Source organism: Ammodytes marinus, assembly GCF_949987685.1.
Source record: "Ammodytes marinus genome assembly, chromosome: 15".
NCBI classification, from domain to species: Eukaryota; Metazoa; Chordata; class Actinopteri; order Uranoscopiformes; family Ammodytidae; genus Ammodytes; species Ammodytes marinus.
Genome location: NC_137219.1, coordinates 9,586,891 through 9,601,040, shown reverse-complemented (window position 1 = coordinate 9,601,040; position 14,150 = coordinate 9,586,891). Strand labels below are relative to the sequence as shown.

Genomic DNA, 14,150 nt, shown 5'->3' with positions numbered 1-14,150 from the left:
TGTATTGTCTTTCACACAGACCAGTGTAGAGTTCCTGCGCATTAAAAGTCACGGCCACTGCTCCCAAGATGCATTTGACATCCATCAAAAAGAGGCGCCATCGGGGACGGCCGGTCCTGGCTCCAAGTCAAGTGTTGAAAGCTTCAGCGCAGACACTCACATTGACCTAGACGGTGTTCTACACACACTGAGGGCCGAGCTGGAAGAGGAAAGGAAGAACAGCCAACGCATATGTGCCGAACTAGCCGAGGAGATGGAGAAACACCGACATGTGCTTTCTTTACTGGAGTCTGAGAGGACAGGCAGGGAAGAAAGGGAGACACAGCTGCAAGACCTCCAGACCCAGTGCCTTGAGCTGCAGCAGTACAAAGCCGAGAAGGAGAAGCTCAACAACGAAGTGCTGGAGCTGAGGAAAAGGCTTGAGGAGGAAGTGGATGACGCAGAGAGGAGGTACAGCGAGGAGGTGGCCAGCTCCAACCTTCGTCTCCAGAGCTTAGAGGAGGACAGACGGAGACAGGCGGAGGAGATGCAGAGGCTGAAGCAGGAGCACAGGGAGGAGGTGGAGAGCGTCAGGCAACTGCTGGAGCAACGCGAGGTGGAACTCAAGTCCAGAGAGGAAGAGGTCATGGGTCTCAAAGCTTCTAAAAACCGCCAGAACCAAGCAAAAGTTGGGTCTTCTAGCTGCGATGAAAGGACGAGTATAGACGAGGCCAATCTCGAGAGCGGACCTGATCACGACAGCACAAATGTATCAATGCGCGGAGATATTCTGATGGAGCGCTACTTGTCTTCGGCGCCTCACGCACACTCCCAATCTTCCTTGGTCAATGAGAGCTTTGAACGCTGCAGTCAGCTGGACATCTCAGCAGATTGCAGGTTAGATGAATGCTAATTGCTATGTATGTATAGTATTTAAAAAAATAAATAATAATTATACGTTTTTTTTTTTTTTTTTTTCAAAAATCAGCTTGTTAAATCCCCTAATTTCTCTCTTTCTCTCTCTATCTCTCTTTTCACAGCTTTGAGCTCAACAGTGAAGTGCTGGGAGATGAACCTCTGTTGTCAATTTCAAACCGTTTCCTTGAAGAGAAGGACAACCTCCTCAACGCTTCCGGCCCACTGAGTTCCTCTGGCCTCCCCATGGCGGACCATTCTAACCCCGAGTCTGTGTCTCAGTGGCTTCACAACTCCACCTCCGGAGATCTGGAGACCAGTAAACTGTCCTCGGAGCAGTTTGAGGAGACGGACCTGGGGAAAGAGCTGCTGAACCAGCAGTGTGGGGAGCTACGAGAGGAGCTGGCTCTGAAGGACAGGGAGGTGGATGTGTTGAGGGACGAAGTCATCAAGAGCGCCGAAGAGCTGGAGGAGGCCAGGAGCAGGTAAGGAAGTTCATTAGGGCATGTGGTTGATTTGTTTTTTTCCCCCTATTCATTTCTTTGCATCATCTTTTTTTTAGCTTAGGTTTTTTATTATATCAATGTTATTATGTGATTCATATTTTGTATGTGTTATTTGTTGGTGCTTAGTTAACTCGCAGTATGCCTGGGGAAAATGTTTCATAAGAATATAATCTCCACCCAAGCCAAAAAAACATTACATTCTTTAAGAAAGGCACAATGCTTTTTTCTTAACGCAAATGCTCACTGCTTTTCACAAACAAGCTTCAGACCACCAGAATTTTCGTTATTAAAAAAGAAGCATGTTAATGTATAATTGATTTAAACTCATCAAGTGTTAGTTCTTTAAAAAAAATATATATATACGAGATGTATTATCTCAAAAGTGACCTTGTGTTTCTGTCTGTGTTTGCTCAACTATATAAACTATCTTTGTATTCCCAGGTGGGCTCAAGTAACAGAAGAGCTCAGGCTGGCTCTCTGGGAACTTGAAGAGGAGAAGGAGAGGAGGACACACGTTGAGGAGGAGATGAACTTGAAGGCCCACGAACAAGACAACCTGAAGAACAAACTCAGTGCCTTAATGGAGGAAAGGGAAAAAGAAAATGCAGTAATGTTGATGGGAAAGGAAGCGTCCCCTCCATCAGACGAGGTAGATCAACTGGTAGGGGAGCTTAAGAGGGAGCAACAGAAAGATGCTGCACTCCCGTCTCATCAGAAACAGCAGGAGCTGCCCGTACTGCCTCTGCGGGAGGGAGAGCCGGCTTTAAACTCTGGCGAACACATCCCAGAGTGCAGAGATGACAAACAGCTACAAGCACTTCAGGTAATCCAGTGTAATTAGTGGGTTTGTGTGGGTACTCTCTGCCTATTTATTTTTATAAACAAAACTCAATATAGTTGGATGGCACTTAAATTAAATTAGACGGCAGTAATGTTTGTGCCAAAAGGCTTCAAAGAAAAAGGCGGAGTCAGTTCATTGATAAGAAACATTTGTATAATGTACAAAAAGCTCAAACTATTTTTCCTTTCTTTCTATAATCAAGGCTCATTGTGAACATCTCGTGTCGGAGCTAGAAGAGATCAAAACATTGTACGAAACCACAGCAGCCTTACTCAGCCAAAGGACTACGGAGCTGGAAGACGCAGCGAACCAGCTCGAGGATACTCGCGCGCAGGTTCTGAATGTTCAAACCGAGGTGGAGAGATTGCAAGGGGAGCTGGAGATGAGCAAGGGCTGCCTGGACAGTGCTCGAACTGAGAAAAATGACCTGGAATCTCAGATCGTCTGTTTGAGACAAAATGTGGACAATCTGGAGGAGGCCCAAGCCCAGGCAGCGCAGGAGAGGCAGGCGCACAGGAGGAAAGAGGAGGAGATGGACGAACGGATCAAAACAATGGAACAGGTCTTAGAAGAGGAGCTCGAACAGTTTGAGAACATGCTAAAAGCCAAGGATGTCGAGGTGAGATATAGATATAGATAGATAGTGTAATAACAGTTTATTTATGTTGGTCAAAATAACTATCGAGACATTAACTAATTTACTATATCATTTCTACAGTTTACAGAGGAAAAGGAGAAATGGGAGGAAGAGAGACAGGAGAAGGAGACTGAGCTATTTGACCAGAGGAGGGAGAGAGACGAGGAGGTGAAGGCTCTCCTAGAGAAGCAGGTCGTGGATGTTGAGGAGGCAACAGAGAGGCTCAAGACATCTCACCAACATGAGATAAACCAACTGATGGAGAAACACCAACAAGAGGTGGGATTTACAAACTGCATAGCTTTATTATAACATTTTAATTTTAATGTAAGTTTAAATGTTAAAAAGTTTAATATAAACATTGTTATTTAAACTGCCAGGACTCCTTGTGCCATGCCACATTTGCTTCTCTTTAGTTGTTTATTTGTGTGTTCTATATTTATATATGTATTACATGCAGTAACTTTATACATTGTGTTGTGCTCAGCTTAACCCACATTGACTATGTCTTTGTTTGTTTGTTAAATAGTTCTATACAGTATCTCTAAACATTTGCAGGCTTAGTGGCCCTTCAGCTTTGTGAGAGTGCCTTTTGCTCTCGTAATTTATATCATGTCTTTCTGCATCAATTCCTAGATTGCTGAGTTGAACACTCACCTGGAGTCAGAAACGCTGAAGCAGCAGGCCGTTATGGAGGAAGAACAGAAGAGACAGTTCAGCCTGATCAAACAGGTATTAGAAGGGATAAGTCTGAATACATTTGCTATTTTGTATTATATTATTTTCAGGGTCTCATGTCTCCCATTCTGTCTTCCTGCAGGTGACTGAGCGTGAGCATGAGAGGACGGTTTCAGAGCTGGCCGCCAAACACTCTGCAGAGCTTAATCAGCTGAGGGAGAGCATGGAGGCTGCCCACCAGGCTGAACTGCAACAGGCACAGGTATGCTACAAATCTGCAATCACAGGCACAGTGTATCATCTTCAGCCACAGCATCCTGCAAAATATCACTTCTGTCTGTCTCCTTAGCTTTTTTTCCTCCTTGACATAACTCAGTCAAAGGCGTTTTGTCAGTTAGAATGATTTCTGCTCCTTAGTAGATTTAGGAATGTTATCTTATTCTACTTTACGTCAATTGTAATTTGGTATGGTGGACAACCGTGTCAGATTAATGCTTAGAATCTAAATAATGCCCCCACCTCCCAACATGTAGTCACATACTAGCCTCAGGAAAAAGCTCTAACACAAATCATACCATATGATTTTCATTTCCTTTTTAGGCCGAAAAGAACAGGGAAGTCACAGCCTTGCGTCTTAGTCTGACCACCGTCCACACGTCCCAGCTCAACGTATCGCAGGAGTATGCTCTCGCCAACGTCCAGGCAACGGTTTCCCTTGAAAGACAGCAGAACCAGGAGCATCTGGAGAGACTGCGTGATCTGCACCAACAAGAAATGAGTGAGTGCTTCTCCGTTGTCCAGGCAGTGTTTTTTTTTCTTCTGTTTTTTTTTTGTTTTTTTCATCTTTGCCCCTAGTTGCACTCAACATGTGTACTATGAGTCACCCTCATTCTTTAGAAGCTAGTTCGGGACACAGAGTAAGATGACAGTAACCTTCAGATTCTTGTTGTTTTGATATGGCTGAATTCTTTCTTTCTTTTTTTCTGTGGGTGCAGGTGAGTTGAAGCAGCAGTGGGAAACTTCTGTTGCTGAGGAGATTGCTGCCATGGAGGAAAAACAGGCCAAAGATACACAGGTCAAGCTTTATAACAAATGTTATACTGATGTTTAAAAGGCGAATGGAAGCTATTTAAACACTGCACTGCCATTTCAATGCATTATTTACTTTTATGCCATTAGGTTATACCAGATGTGATACATTTTAAATAAATAATTCCAATGAATCTTGGTCTTTTTTTCTTCTCAGGCTCTTAAGTCACAGTGGGATAAGGATGCTGAGAGCGCCCAGTCAAACCTCCAAACATCTCTGTCAGAGACGCAGAACAGCCTCACTGCCACTCAGACAGAACTGTCCAGCACCCGGACCTCCCTCACACAGACCAACAAAGCTCTAACTGAAGCCCAGGCAGCACTGTCCCACACCCAGGCAGAGCTGCATGAGTCCTGTGCCAAGCTGGATGAAGTCCAGAACGCCAGTAAGGAGCAGAACCACAAACTAGAGGAAGAGCTGAAACAAGCCTGGGCCGACAGAGATGCTGCTGCCCGTGAGTTACCTTCTTCTTCCAACCTCCCCTCCTCACTCAGGCACAATCCTCTAAATGTTTTATTTTAATAATGAAAACTGTTATCATTTTAATCTGTATGTTCTGCATCAATATAAGGTGATGGACAGTCATCAGTCATTTTATATGAATTATGTTCATTTCAGACTCATTAGCAAATGAGTCATACGATTTGTTATTCCATGTATATCTTGTTCTAGTTTATATGAATTGTTGTTGCTTTGCTGCCTAGGTGCTCTGGAGGAGTTGGTTTCTTGTCACAAAGCAGTGCTGCTGGAGAAAGAGCAACAAGCACTCCACCTAGAGGAGAAGCAACGACAACTGCAGCAAGAGGTGAGTTCAAGTCATTAATTAACATCATTTTTTTTTCTATGCCACAAAACGATAGGCTTTGCAAAATGTTCGATGATCCACAATGCCGTAAGTTTTTTGTTTTTCCTCCCCGTCATCCAGGTTTTGTGCCTAGAGGAGGAGAAGAATTTGCTAAAACAGCGGTCGGAACAAGAAGTAGGTCAGCTGTGGACCCAGCTGGAGAACATGAGGGCTAGTCGGCAAGAGTTAGGAGGTGAGATTGATTGATTACAGTAGCCTGACATCTGTTTGGCAAGGCTGTATTAAACTCTACAGCATTTACTTCATCACAGTCAGAATAATATCCCAGGTGGGGGCGCCTTTAGCTCAGTTGGTAAGGCGTCCCCCTCCCGGGCCGGGCCCAGCAGCAGACCCGGGTTCGATTCCCACCCGCGGTCGTTCTCTGCATGTCACTCCCCTCTCTGCCCCATTTCACCTCTGTCTCTCTGCACTATCAATAAAGCATAAAAATGCCCAAAAAATATCTTAAAAAAAAAAAAAGAATAATATCCCAGGTACACAGTACAGTTAGTCATAATTGAAAAAACAGTGCTCTGTTAAGTGTGTATTTCCTGTTTATTTGTTATCTTTTTTCTGTCTTTGTTGTCTACCTCGTTTTCTCACAGAGCTGAAGGAGCAGCTGCTCGCTCGCTCATCTCGTGTTGATGACATCGAGCGCCTGAAGACAGAGTTTAATGATCAAAAACGGGAAATCAAAGAGCAGAATGAGGCTGAGCTGGAAAGCCTGAGGAGGTACACACACACACACACACACAGTCTTGACCTCCATTGTTTGTCTGTGTTTAAAATGTTAAGGTTGGTATAAACGCTGATATTCTGTGCTATTAAGTTCATTTTCCTCTCCCTACCTATTCACTGACCCTGTGTTATACATGCTTTGCCTTCATCTTCCTTTAGATACTTTGAGCAGCGGTTGCGTGCATCCGAGGAGAGCTACAGAGAGGAAATTGCTTTGCTCCAGCTGAGGCTGGTGGAAGGTGCCTTGGAGGAATCTTTGATAAAAACCACAGATGGCAGGTAGGCTAGTAGGTCATTATCTAAGATCCAGGTACATGCACTATAAACATGGATGCAATTTTTTAAATATCTGTTCCTTTTGTTCTCTGTTTTCAGTTTTATATCTCAAGCTGAAGATGAAAAAGAACATAATCTTTCTGTTACAAGCCTCAGAATGGATCCCGATAAGGTTTGTACACATACTATGTCAAGAAATCAATTGTTCTTATGGAAGACCTGCTGTCATGACATACATGTGATCTAAAGCAACTTTGACATAGGAACATTTCAAACATAATTTTTGAAGGATTATCTATCTCTCAAGTTAATTATTCCTCACATTTCAACTGCATTAGTTTTGTGATATTGATAGCAAAAGTATCTTAATCATCATGTTATGTCCCATCCAGGATATGTTTGAGAGTTTGCGCATTCAGCTGGAGGAGGAACACACAATGGATATTTCCAATCTACACTCCTCTATGGCTAACAACTTCAAGGAAGAACTTGAACAGGTCAGTCCTTCAAATTTCAATGCTACATTCCCACAAACAAAATAATATCAGAGAGTACTCTATGGGTTGGGTTAGTGGCTGTTGTTGACTGTTTTTTATATTATTGCTTGTACATTAGGTGCGCTTAGACCTCACTGACCACTACTATGAAGAGCTGCAGGAGATGAAGACTCGTCATGCACTGGAGCTTGAGCAACTCAGAGCCAAACTTTCTGACCATCACCTAAAAGGTACATTTTATATATATATATATATATATATATATATATATATATATATATATATATATATATATACAAACATATATATATACAAACATATATATATTATTAAATACAAACATATGCCATAAGTATTTTTAAAAGTTGAATAACTCTATTTATGTCACAGAACTTACCAAAGTGCGTTTGGAGGCAAAGAGGCAGGTTGAGGTGAGAAGAATTAATCAGATAATCTAAACTACAAATTACATGCTGAGTTTATGGGCCGTACAATATGGGATTATTCTAATTTAAATTAGGTGGAGGTTGACCAGAGGATGTGGTGTCACACTGAGGAGCTGCACACAAGAATTACCATCATCCACACCCTGGAGAACAGACTCGCTGATTTGAGTGAACAGCATGATGCAGAAATCCAAAGGAACACACAAAAGGTATGCACGCACATAAACAAGCTTGCTTATTGCATAATTATACAAACAGAGATTTATGATACAAAATGGGATATCAAACCATGTTCCCACCAACTCCTACAGTTGAAGCAGGAGTTCACTGAGACGCTCATTCACATCGATGAAGGCCTGAAACAGGAGAGAGTGCGTGTGCTGGACGAGATGAAGAATATGAAAGAAAAGCTCCAAGAGAAGCATGAAGCCGAGCTCTCTTCTCTGAGGTCAGACCTTGAAAAAGCACTGCACGAGGAGATGGAGAAGCTAAAGTCTCTACAGGCTGCACTGGACAATGATGAGAGTAAGATAATTTTTTTTTAACAAACTCTGCAGTATGTCATTTCATTGTTGCTTCTAGTCAGATCAAGCTTTATAAATGATATGCATTTAAGCTGTCATTCAGATCGTAACCTGATGTTTGTCTTAAAGGCCCACAGGTGCTTATAGTGCGGCAGAGACTGTCGGCCCAGTATGATGGCGATCTGCAGAAGGCAAAGAGCTGCATGTCGACAGAAATCAAGGAACTTACTGCTCTCCTCCAGGAGCAGGGTGAGGAGCGGCTACGCCAAGCCCAAGAGAGGTGAGCTCTATGGCAGTCAAGACCCTCAAGTTTTGATTGAAGCTGGAGGTCAATTGTTAGTTAGGGGATATACCCTGGTGCCTGCCTGATTTAAATCTATTGTAGATTCATTTGTCTGTTGCTCGACTGACTGCTTCAGCTGTATTAGTTAATGATAAACATTACAAATTCACAGCCACTTTAAAATTTATGAAAAATTGTTATAAATGCCACAATTGCAGCTTCAAAGTCACTGTAGACTGGTGTTTCTCTTTATATCATAACAAAGACACATCTACTATTTAAAAAAGAAAAGTGCTTTTTCTGTCTGTTCTGTTTTTAATCGCTTGCGGGGGTTTTACATTTGCTGTGTTTAGGTTCCAAGTAGAAAAAACAGCATTGGAGCAGAGTTTGGCCCAAAATAACAAACATCAAACTGATCTGCAACATGATAAAGTAACACTACTGCACAAACACTCTCAAGATATGGATGCACTCACTGTCCAACACAAAGCACAACTGGATTCACTCGGTGCCAGTCACAGAGATCAGCTTGCTGCTCTGGCCGCGGAGCTTGAATCCAAACACAGAGCTGAGCTTGTTGCCTTGGAAGCAGCCCTCGACTCCAAACGAAAGACGGACCTTGAAAGTCTTGAGGCTGCGTTTCAGGACACCAACCAGGCTCGGCTGGAGGCTTTAGAAGTCGGGTTAACTCGCAAACACCAGGAGGAGAAGGATGAACTGGAAAAGAGGCTGCTGGGTAATATGGACACTTTGGAGGCCACGTACCTGACTGAAGTGCAAGTAAGGACATACAATATGTAAAGCATAATGGCAAGCTTCATGTTAACAGTGTTTTTGTTAAAAAAAAAATTAAAAAAAACAATACTGCAGTTATTTGGGGGATTCTCAGTTTGTAAGTACTTCTTAAACGTCTTTTTAATCTCAGACGCTGCGTGATGAAATGGTACTGCTTGAAGAGAAGCATCGTAAGATAATGGAGCGCCAGACCGCGGAGCAGCTGTCCGTGAAGGAGGAACTGAGGAAAGATCTGGCTCAAGTGCACATAGAGCAGTTTAGTGCCATGGCAGCTGAGCTCAGCCACTTACACAAGGTGAGAAAGAAACGTAGACCTGATCAATGGAATTCTACCAGATGTTTGCCTAATTACCATTCTGTCAATGAGAAAAACACAGGTCATCGGAGAAACGTTGACAGTAGAAGCCATTTTCTTTTTTCTTACAGACTGAGCTGACTGCTCAAAAGGAGGCCTTAGATTCTGAACATTGCAGAGCTCTGGAGACCCTTAAGAAGCAGGTACTTACACATTCATCCATACATTACTTATTTTGTTATGTTGTTGCAATCTGAGAGCATCTTATGAGATGAAGGTAAAGTATAGATTTTTTTTTTCCTGGGATTTTTATTTTAAATTATCAGAGGCTAAAATTCTAAGTCTTTACATTCAGCATGTATTAAAAAAAAACAGTCAAAACAGTGGTAATTAAGATTCTATATGCCTTTGCTTCCTGTGCGTTTTCTCAGGTGTTAGAACTAGAGCACCAGCATAGCACCGCTCTTGAGGAGCTCTCGCAAACCTTTATTGCCGAGAAAGAGCAACTCATGGAACAGCACCGACTCCAGCTACAGGTTTGTGTATGTGTCTGTCTGTCATGAGTGAGCATAACATCTGTTTGTGTGTAAGAATCTCAGTCCTTTTTAAAGGGTGAATCAACCGTCATTGCACTGCCTGCCGAGTTGTTTTTAATGGTTTTCACTTTCATTTGAACTCTTGTCTCTGTGGCTCTTACTGCCCATTAGAGAGGGGATTACACAGAGTTATTGTTCATCCCTTTTTTTATAATGGTCGATTTGTGCATAGAGGCACAGTATTTATTTGGATTTTCTTTCTGAGAGGCACTCACTCAGTCACTGAGCATTTGGCCAACTGCACGTCATGGTTTTTAAACCAAATACATGACGTTTGTTGGTGTTGTAGGAATTGAGGGGTGCCTCTGCGCGGGAATTGGAGGCTGGTCGCAGGGAGCTTGAAGAGGAGTCATCAAGGCAGCGCCAGTCCTTCCTAGAAGAGGTGGAGCTCCTAAAAGTCCAAACAGAGGAGAGACTGCAGGACAGGATCAATCAACTTAAGGTAAATAAAGAGATGCTGAGGAGAGATGGGTGGGCATCCATCTAGAGGCAGCCATGTTGTCTGCATAATCATTAATTTTAATGAAAAAAAAAAAAAAATTATGATTTGTCCCATTTATATTTTAAGTTGTGCATTTATCTGTTTTAAAACATCATAATGTAATAGTTTGGGATTATTGTGTGGGTGTGTATTATGGCATTGCCCTCTCCTAAGCTCCTAAACTGCACCACTTCATTCCTAGGGATAGACCTTCCTCTTGGACTCTGTCCCACTGGAGCTTTATTAAAACCCAGTTCCCACATAATCCCACCACCATATATCTTCCAGTGTTTTTTGTCTGTCTCTCTGTTCCCTGAATCTGCTGGGCTGTGCATGTGTTTATGTTGCTGCTATCTGAACAGTGGCTAAATGGGATGGATCTTAAGCTTTAAATCCTCTGATTTTAAGGCTGAAGGCTACTTTTTTTTTCTGCAGACATTTGGCATTTGAGCATCTGAAATGTCCAAGCTGAAGAACACATCAACATACACTATACTGCAGCTTTTCAAAATGGTGCTCTGACTCTTTTTATTTATGTTCTCTAATTAATTTAATTTTTTTGAAGACTGAGTTTGAAGAGCAGAAGCAGGCGGAGCTTGAGAAACAAAGGCGGAGCTTCACATCTGAACAGGAGGAGAAGGAGCGGAGCTACACAGGCAAAATGAGCCAGCTCACAGCCCAACTGCAGCAGCTGGATGCCGTGGTGGCTCAGGTAATAGAGACGCACACACTCCATCTGCAAGGGTTTTTACAGGTTTTACATTATGTTCTTGGTGCAAAGTAAAAACTTGCAACAGTAATCAATATACTGTTATACAATATCAATTTGAATTACTTAGAAACTGAAGGCCAGTAGAAAATAGAAGGTATGGGAATAAAAAGTGAGAGGGTAATATTGCTAGGGCGCAGCATCCATGAACTAGATTTTCCTATTTTCCTTGCATAGGATTACATCGTGTTAAGGGATTATTATATAAATGAATTGCCACTCTAATCTGGTGTGTTTACGTTTTGGTGCGCTGTGTTGTCATGCACTCTCAGTTGAAGCACGCTGTGGAACCTTGACGAGTAGTTGAATCGATTGTTTAATTGCCCAGGAAAAAACTGTATTTTGATGATCAATTAGATTTTTTACTAACAAGTTAGTTGTTTTACCCCCTAAAGCTTAAAATTCTGTTTACTAAAACTGTGTTTTGACTACATGAGTCGGAGACTCATTTCAAGGATAAAAGGGAATTTTTCCAGTGCCATACAATTCTTCTTCTACTCATATTTATTCTAAAAATCAATTATAAATGTTGTTGGTACAAGGAGTTTAAATCTTCCTCACGTATGTACAGCTTTGTTACCATGGCCCCTGCCCAGCTTTTGATAGTGAAATATTAAGACACACTCACACCCCCGTGAGGTTAGCAAATAGGAGCTTAAGAGGGGTTGGGGAGGGTGCTGTTGTCAGGGAAACGGCATTGTTTGGTTGAGGCAGGTGGCTGGATGAGACGTGTTTGATAAGGAGAAAGGGAGGGAAGACGGGCTGAAAGGAGAGGGAAAGAATGAACGGGTCGACAAAAGAAAGGTAAGAAAAAATACTGGAAGAAAACTCTAAATTTTAGGTTCTTCTGAGAGATTGAAGTAGTGAATTCAGAATTTTGCTTGCCACAATCCAACTCTGACTTGGGATATAATCGCATTACTTTTTCCAAGGACACCTGATGATTACAGTCAGTATTAAAGTGGATGTATTGAATGTATTATGTGCCATAATTTGGCACCAATCTGTTCCGCCTCATGAGTGACACACATGGATAGTTTTTAAAACAAGTCTCTGCACAGGTGGGAGAGGGGCAGTTGATTGGTTGGTGTTGGCAGAATTAACAGCTGTCTTTGTTTGTTTTCCTAGCTGCGGGCGGAGGTCGGCTGTCTGCAGGGAGAGTTAGAAGGGAAACGTGCAGAGATGGAAACTTTGGACACACTTCTCCAACGAAGGGAGCGAGAGGGTCAGGAAGGAGGAAACCATCTGAATATGCTCACTGATGACTTACAGACTGCCAAAGAAGAGAGGTTAGTGCTGTTTTACTTTTACCACTGACATTTATGACGCAAGTAAGTGGCAGCAAAGTTTTGCTACTGCTAGTGACTTCAGGGCTTAAGGCAGTTGCACACCGGGCGCGATGCGAATAAAAGGCACAAAAAAGCGAATATTTTGGAATGTGAATTTTGTTCAGTCTCACTATCAGAAGCGACGTCCTAGAAAAATCGAACTGAGTTTGAAAAAATAAAAGACGCAAATTAGCAAAGCGAAATTACGGCGCTGATGTGGAAGCTTGTATTGACTCTGTATACGTTCTGTAATTATCAATAACGTGCAAATTAATCGCATGAATAATACGCGCCTGGTGTGCAAAGGCCTTAAGATGTAAATTTTTATTTTACTGTTTATTGTAGCCGAGAAGTTGTATTCTTGTTTCTCTTTTAACTTAAATTAAACTTAAAAAGAAATGGGCTTTCAACAAAGTGATGGCGTACGCTTTTTTTCTGATGCGTCACTTTTTTTTTTCTCCCCCAGATGTAAACTGAACCAGGCCAATGAAAAGCTGAGGAAGGTGCTACTTGAAATGGTTCGCAGCACCATTGCAACAGAGGAGCTTATTGGACAAAAGATCAGTGCCAAAGCCAAAACATCTGCGCAGGCGACCAATCAGAGGAGCTCAACAGGGAGCAAAGATGCACAAGAATCAGGTCTGTTGGGCGTCTAATTCGTTCTGAAGTTTGCAGAGCATGTTGTGCTTTGATGACACAACAAACAGTTCATTTGGCTCTGTCCAATTCAGAGTCTTTTGTTGGATACAGATAATGTATTTAGATGAATTAAATTGTTAGACCAAGAGCGCTTTATTATATGTACAATTTAAATACTTGCATCAAAGTAACTTTGGTTCTTTCTTTTTTTATATAGGTATTTCAGTTGCAGACCTGTCCTCAGATGACCTGGAGCTGACCCACATGCTCTGCGAGAGCCTGATGATTTCAGATACTCAGATCAATCCTGGGGGAGAAGAAGCCGCTCTGAATGCCTGTAGCAGACTGCGTCACACTGTTGACACGCTGCTGGAGCTGCTCAACATGGCCAACACACAGGTAAACCTACTAATACCTCAACAATCCAAAAACTTTTTACATTTCTTCTTCTTTTTTTCTTGTTAAAAAGCATTTTTAGCCGTCTAATAATCATGGGGTTATTCACTTTTTATTTTTAGCTGGAGCAGACTCATGATGTCCACCTCTCTCTGGAAGAAAAGTTCTCTCAGGGCCGAGAAGACTCCGCCCAGCTCCTCGAGAGGCACAAACTGCTGTTGGAGCAGCTCGACCAGGAGGCCAAACAGAAGAGTCAACTCCAGCTGGAACTCCACAAGGCTGAGGGTAAGCACTGACACCTCGTTGGACAGGCTTCACTTGACTCACCGTTGCCAAGTTACAGCAGTTAATCCAGTGACTGTTAACATGCCTCTCTCCTCTGCCTATGCTCCAATTTCACCACTTACACTAGACTTTAAACACAACTCGGCTATTTTTGATGCTGAGGAACAGACTCTCAAATGAGTAATAGCAGCCAATAATGTAATAATGACCAATAATGTAATAATTTTTCCATATTGAATGTAATAAAATCCAATAATGGTGTTAACTTGCCTTATACGTTATAACATTTCTGAACCAATAACGTTAACACTT

At 42.2% G+C, this 14,150-nt stretch overlaps 1 protein-coding gene across 2 annotated transcripts in view; it reads left to right on the top strand.

The window, feature by feature from the left end:
• The window catches only part of pcnt (pericentrin), a 37,282-nt gene that overhangs the window by 5,290 nt on the left and 17,842 nt on the right, over window positions 1–14,150 (top strand). For both annotated transcript variants that reach the window (XM_080042609.1, XM_080042608.1), the window contains 31 exons: window positions 20–876; window positions 1,020–1,379; window positions 1,842–2,223; window positions 2,444–2,860; window positions 2,960–3,157; window positions 3,515–3,610; window positions 3,699–3,818; window positions 4,157–4,334; window positions 4,552–4,631; window positions 4,803–5,100; window positions 5,351–5,451; window positions 5,572–5,683; window positions 6,096–6,222; window positions 6,388–6,507; window positions 6,604–6,676; window positions 6,897–7,001; window positions 7,120–7,231; window positions 7,392–7,432; window positions 7,522–7,656; window positions 7,759–7,972; window positions 8,101–8,251; window positions 8,608–9,034; window positions 9,180–9,344; window positions 9,476–9,547; window positions 9,776–9,880; window positions 10,230–10,382; window positions 10,987–11,133; window positions 12,319–12,479; window positions 12,985–13,157; window positions 13,375–13,556; window positions 13,676–13,838. In XM_080042609.1, the coding sequence (XP_079898735.1) occupies window positions 20–876; window positions 1,020–1,379; window positions 1,842–2,223; window positions 2,444–2,860; window positions 2,960–3,157; window positions 3,515–3,610; window positions 3,699–3,818; window positions 4,157–4,334; window positions 4,552–4,631; window positions 4,803–5,100; window positions 5,351–5,451; window positions 5,572–5,683; window positions 6,096–6,222; window positions 6,388–6,507; window positions 6,604–6,676; window positions 6,897–7,001; window positions 7,120–7,231; window positions 7,392–7,432; window positions 7,522–7,656; window positions 7,759–7,972; window positions 8,101–8,251; window positions 8,608–9,034; window positions 9,180–9,344; window positions 9,476–9,547; window positions 9,776–9,880; window positions 10,230–10,382; window positions 10,987–11,133; window positions 12,319–12,479; window positions 12,985–13,157; window positions 13,375–13,556; window positions 13,676–13,838 (6,025 nt within the window). The remainder of the gene's footprint in view (window positions 1–19; window positions 877–1,019; window positions 1,380–1,841; window positions 2,224–2,443; window positions 2,861–2,959; window positions 3,158–3,514; window positions 3,611–3,698; window positions 3,819–4,156; window positions 4,335–4,551; window positions 4,632–4,802; window positions 5,101–5,350; window positions 5,452–5,571; window positions 5,684–6,095; window positions 6,223–6,387; window positions 6,508–6,603; window positions 6,677–6,896; window positions 7,002–7,119; window positions 7,232–7,391; window positions 7,433–7,521; window positions 7,657–7,758; window positions 7,973–8,100; window positions 8,252–8,607; window positions 9,035–9,179; window positions 9,345–9,475; window positions 9,548–9,775; window positions 9,881–10,229; window positions 10,383–10,986; window positions 11,134–12,318; window positions 12,480–12,984; window positions 13,158–13,374; window positions 13,557–13,675; window positions 13,839–14,150) is intronic.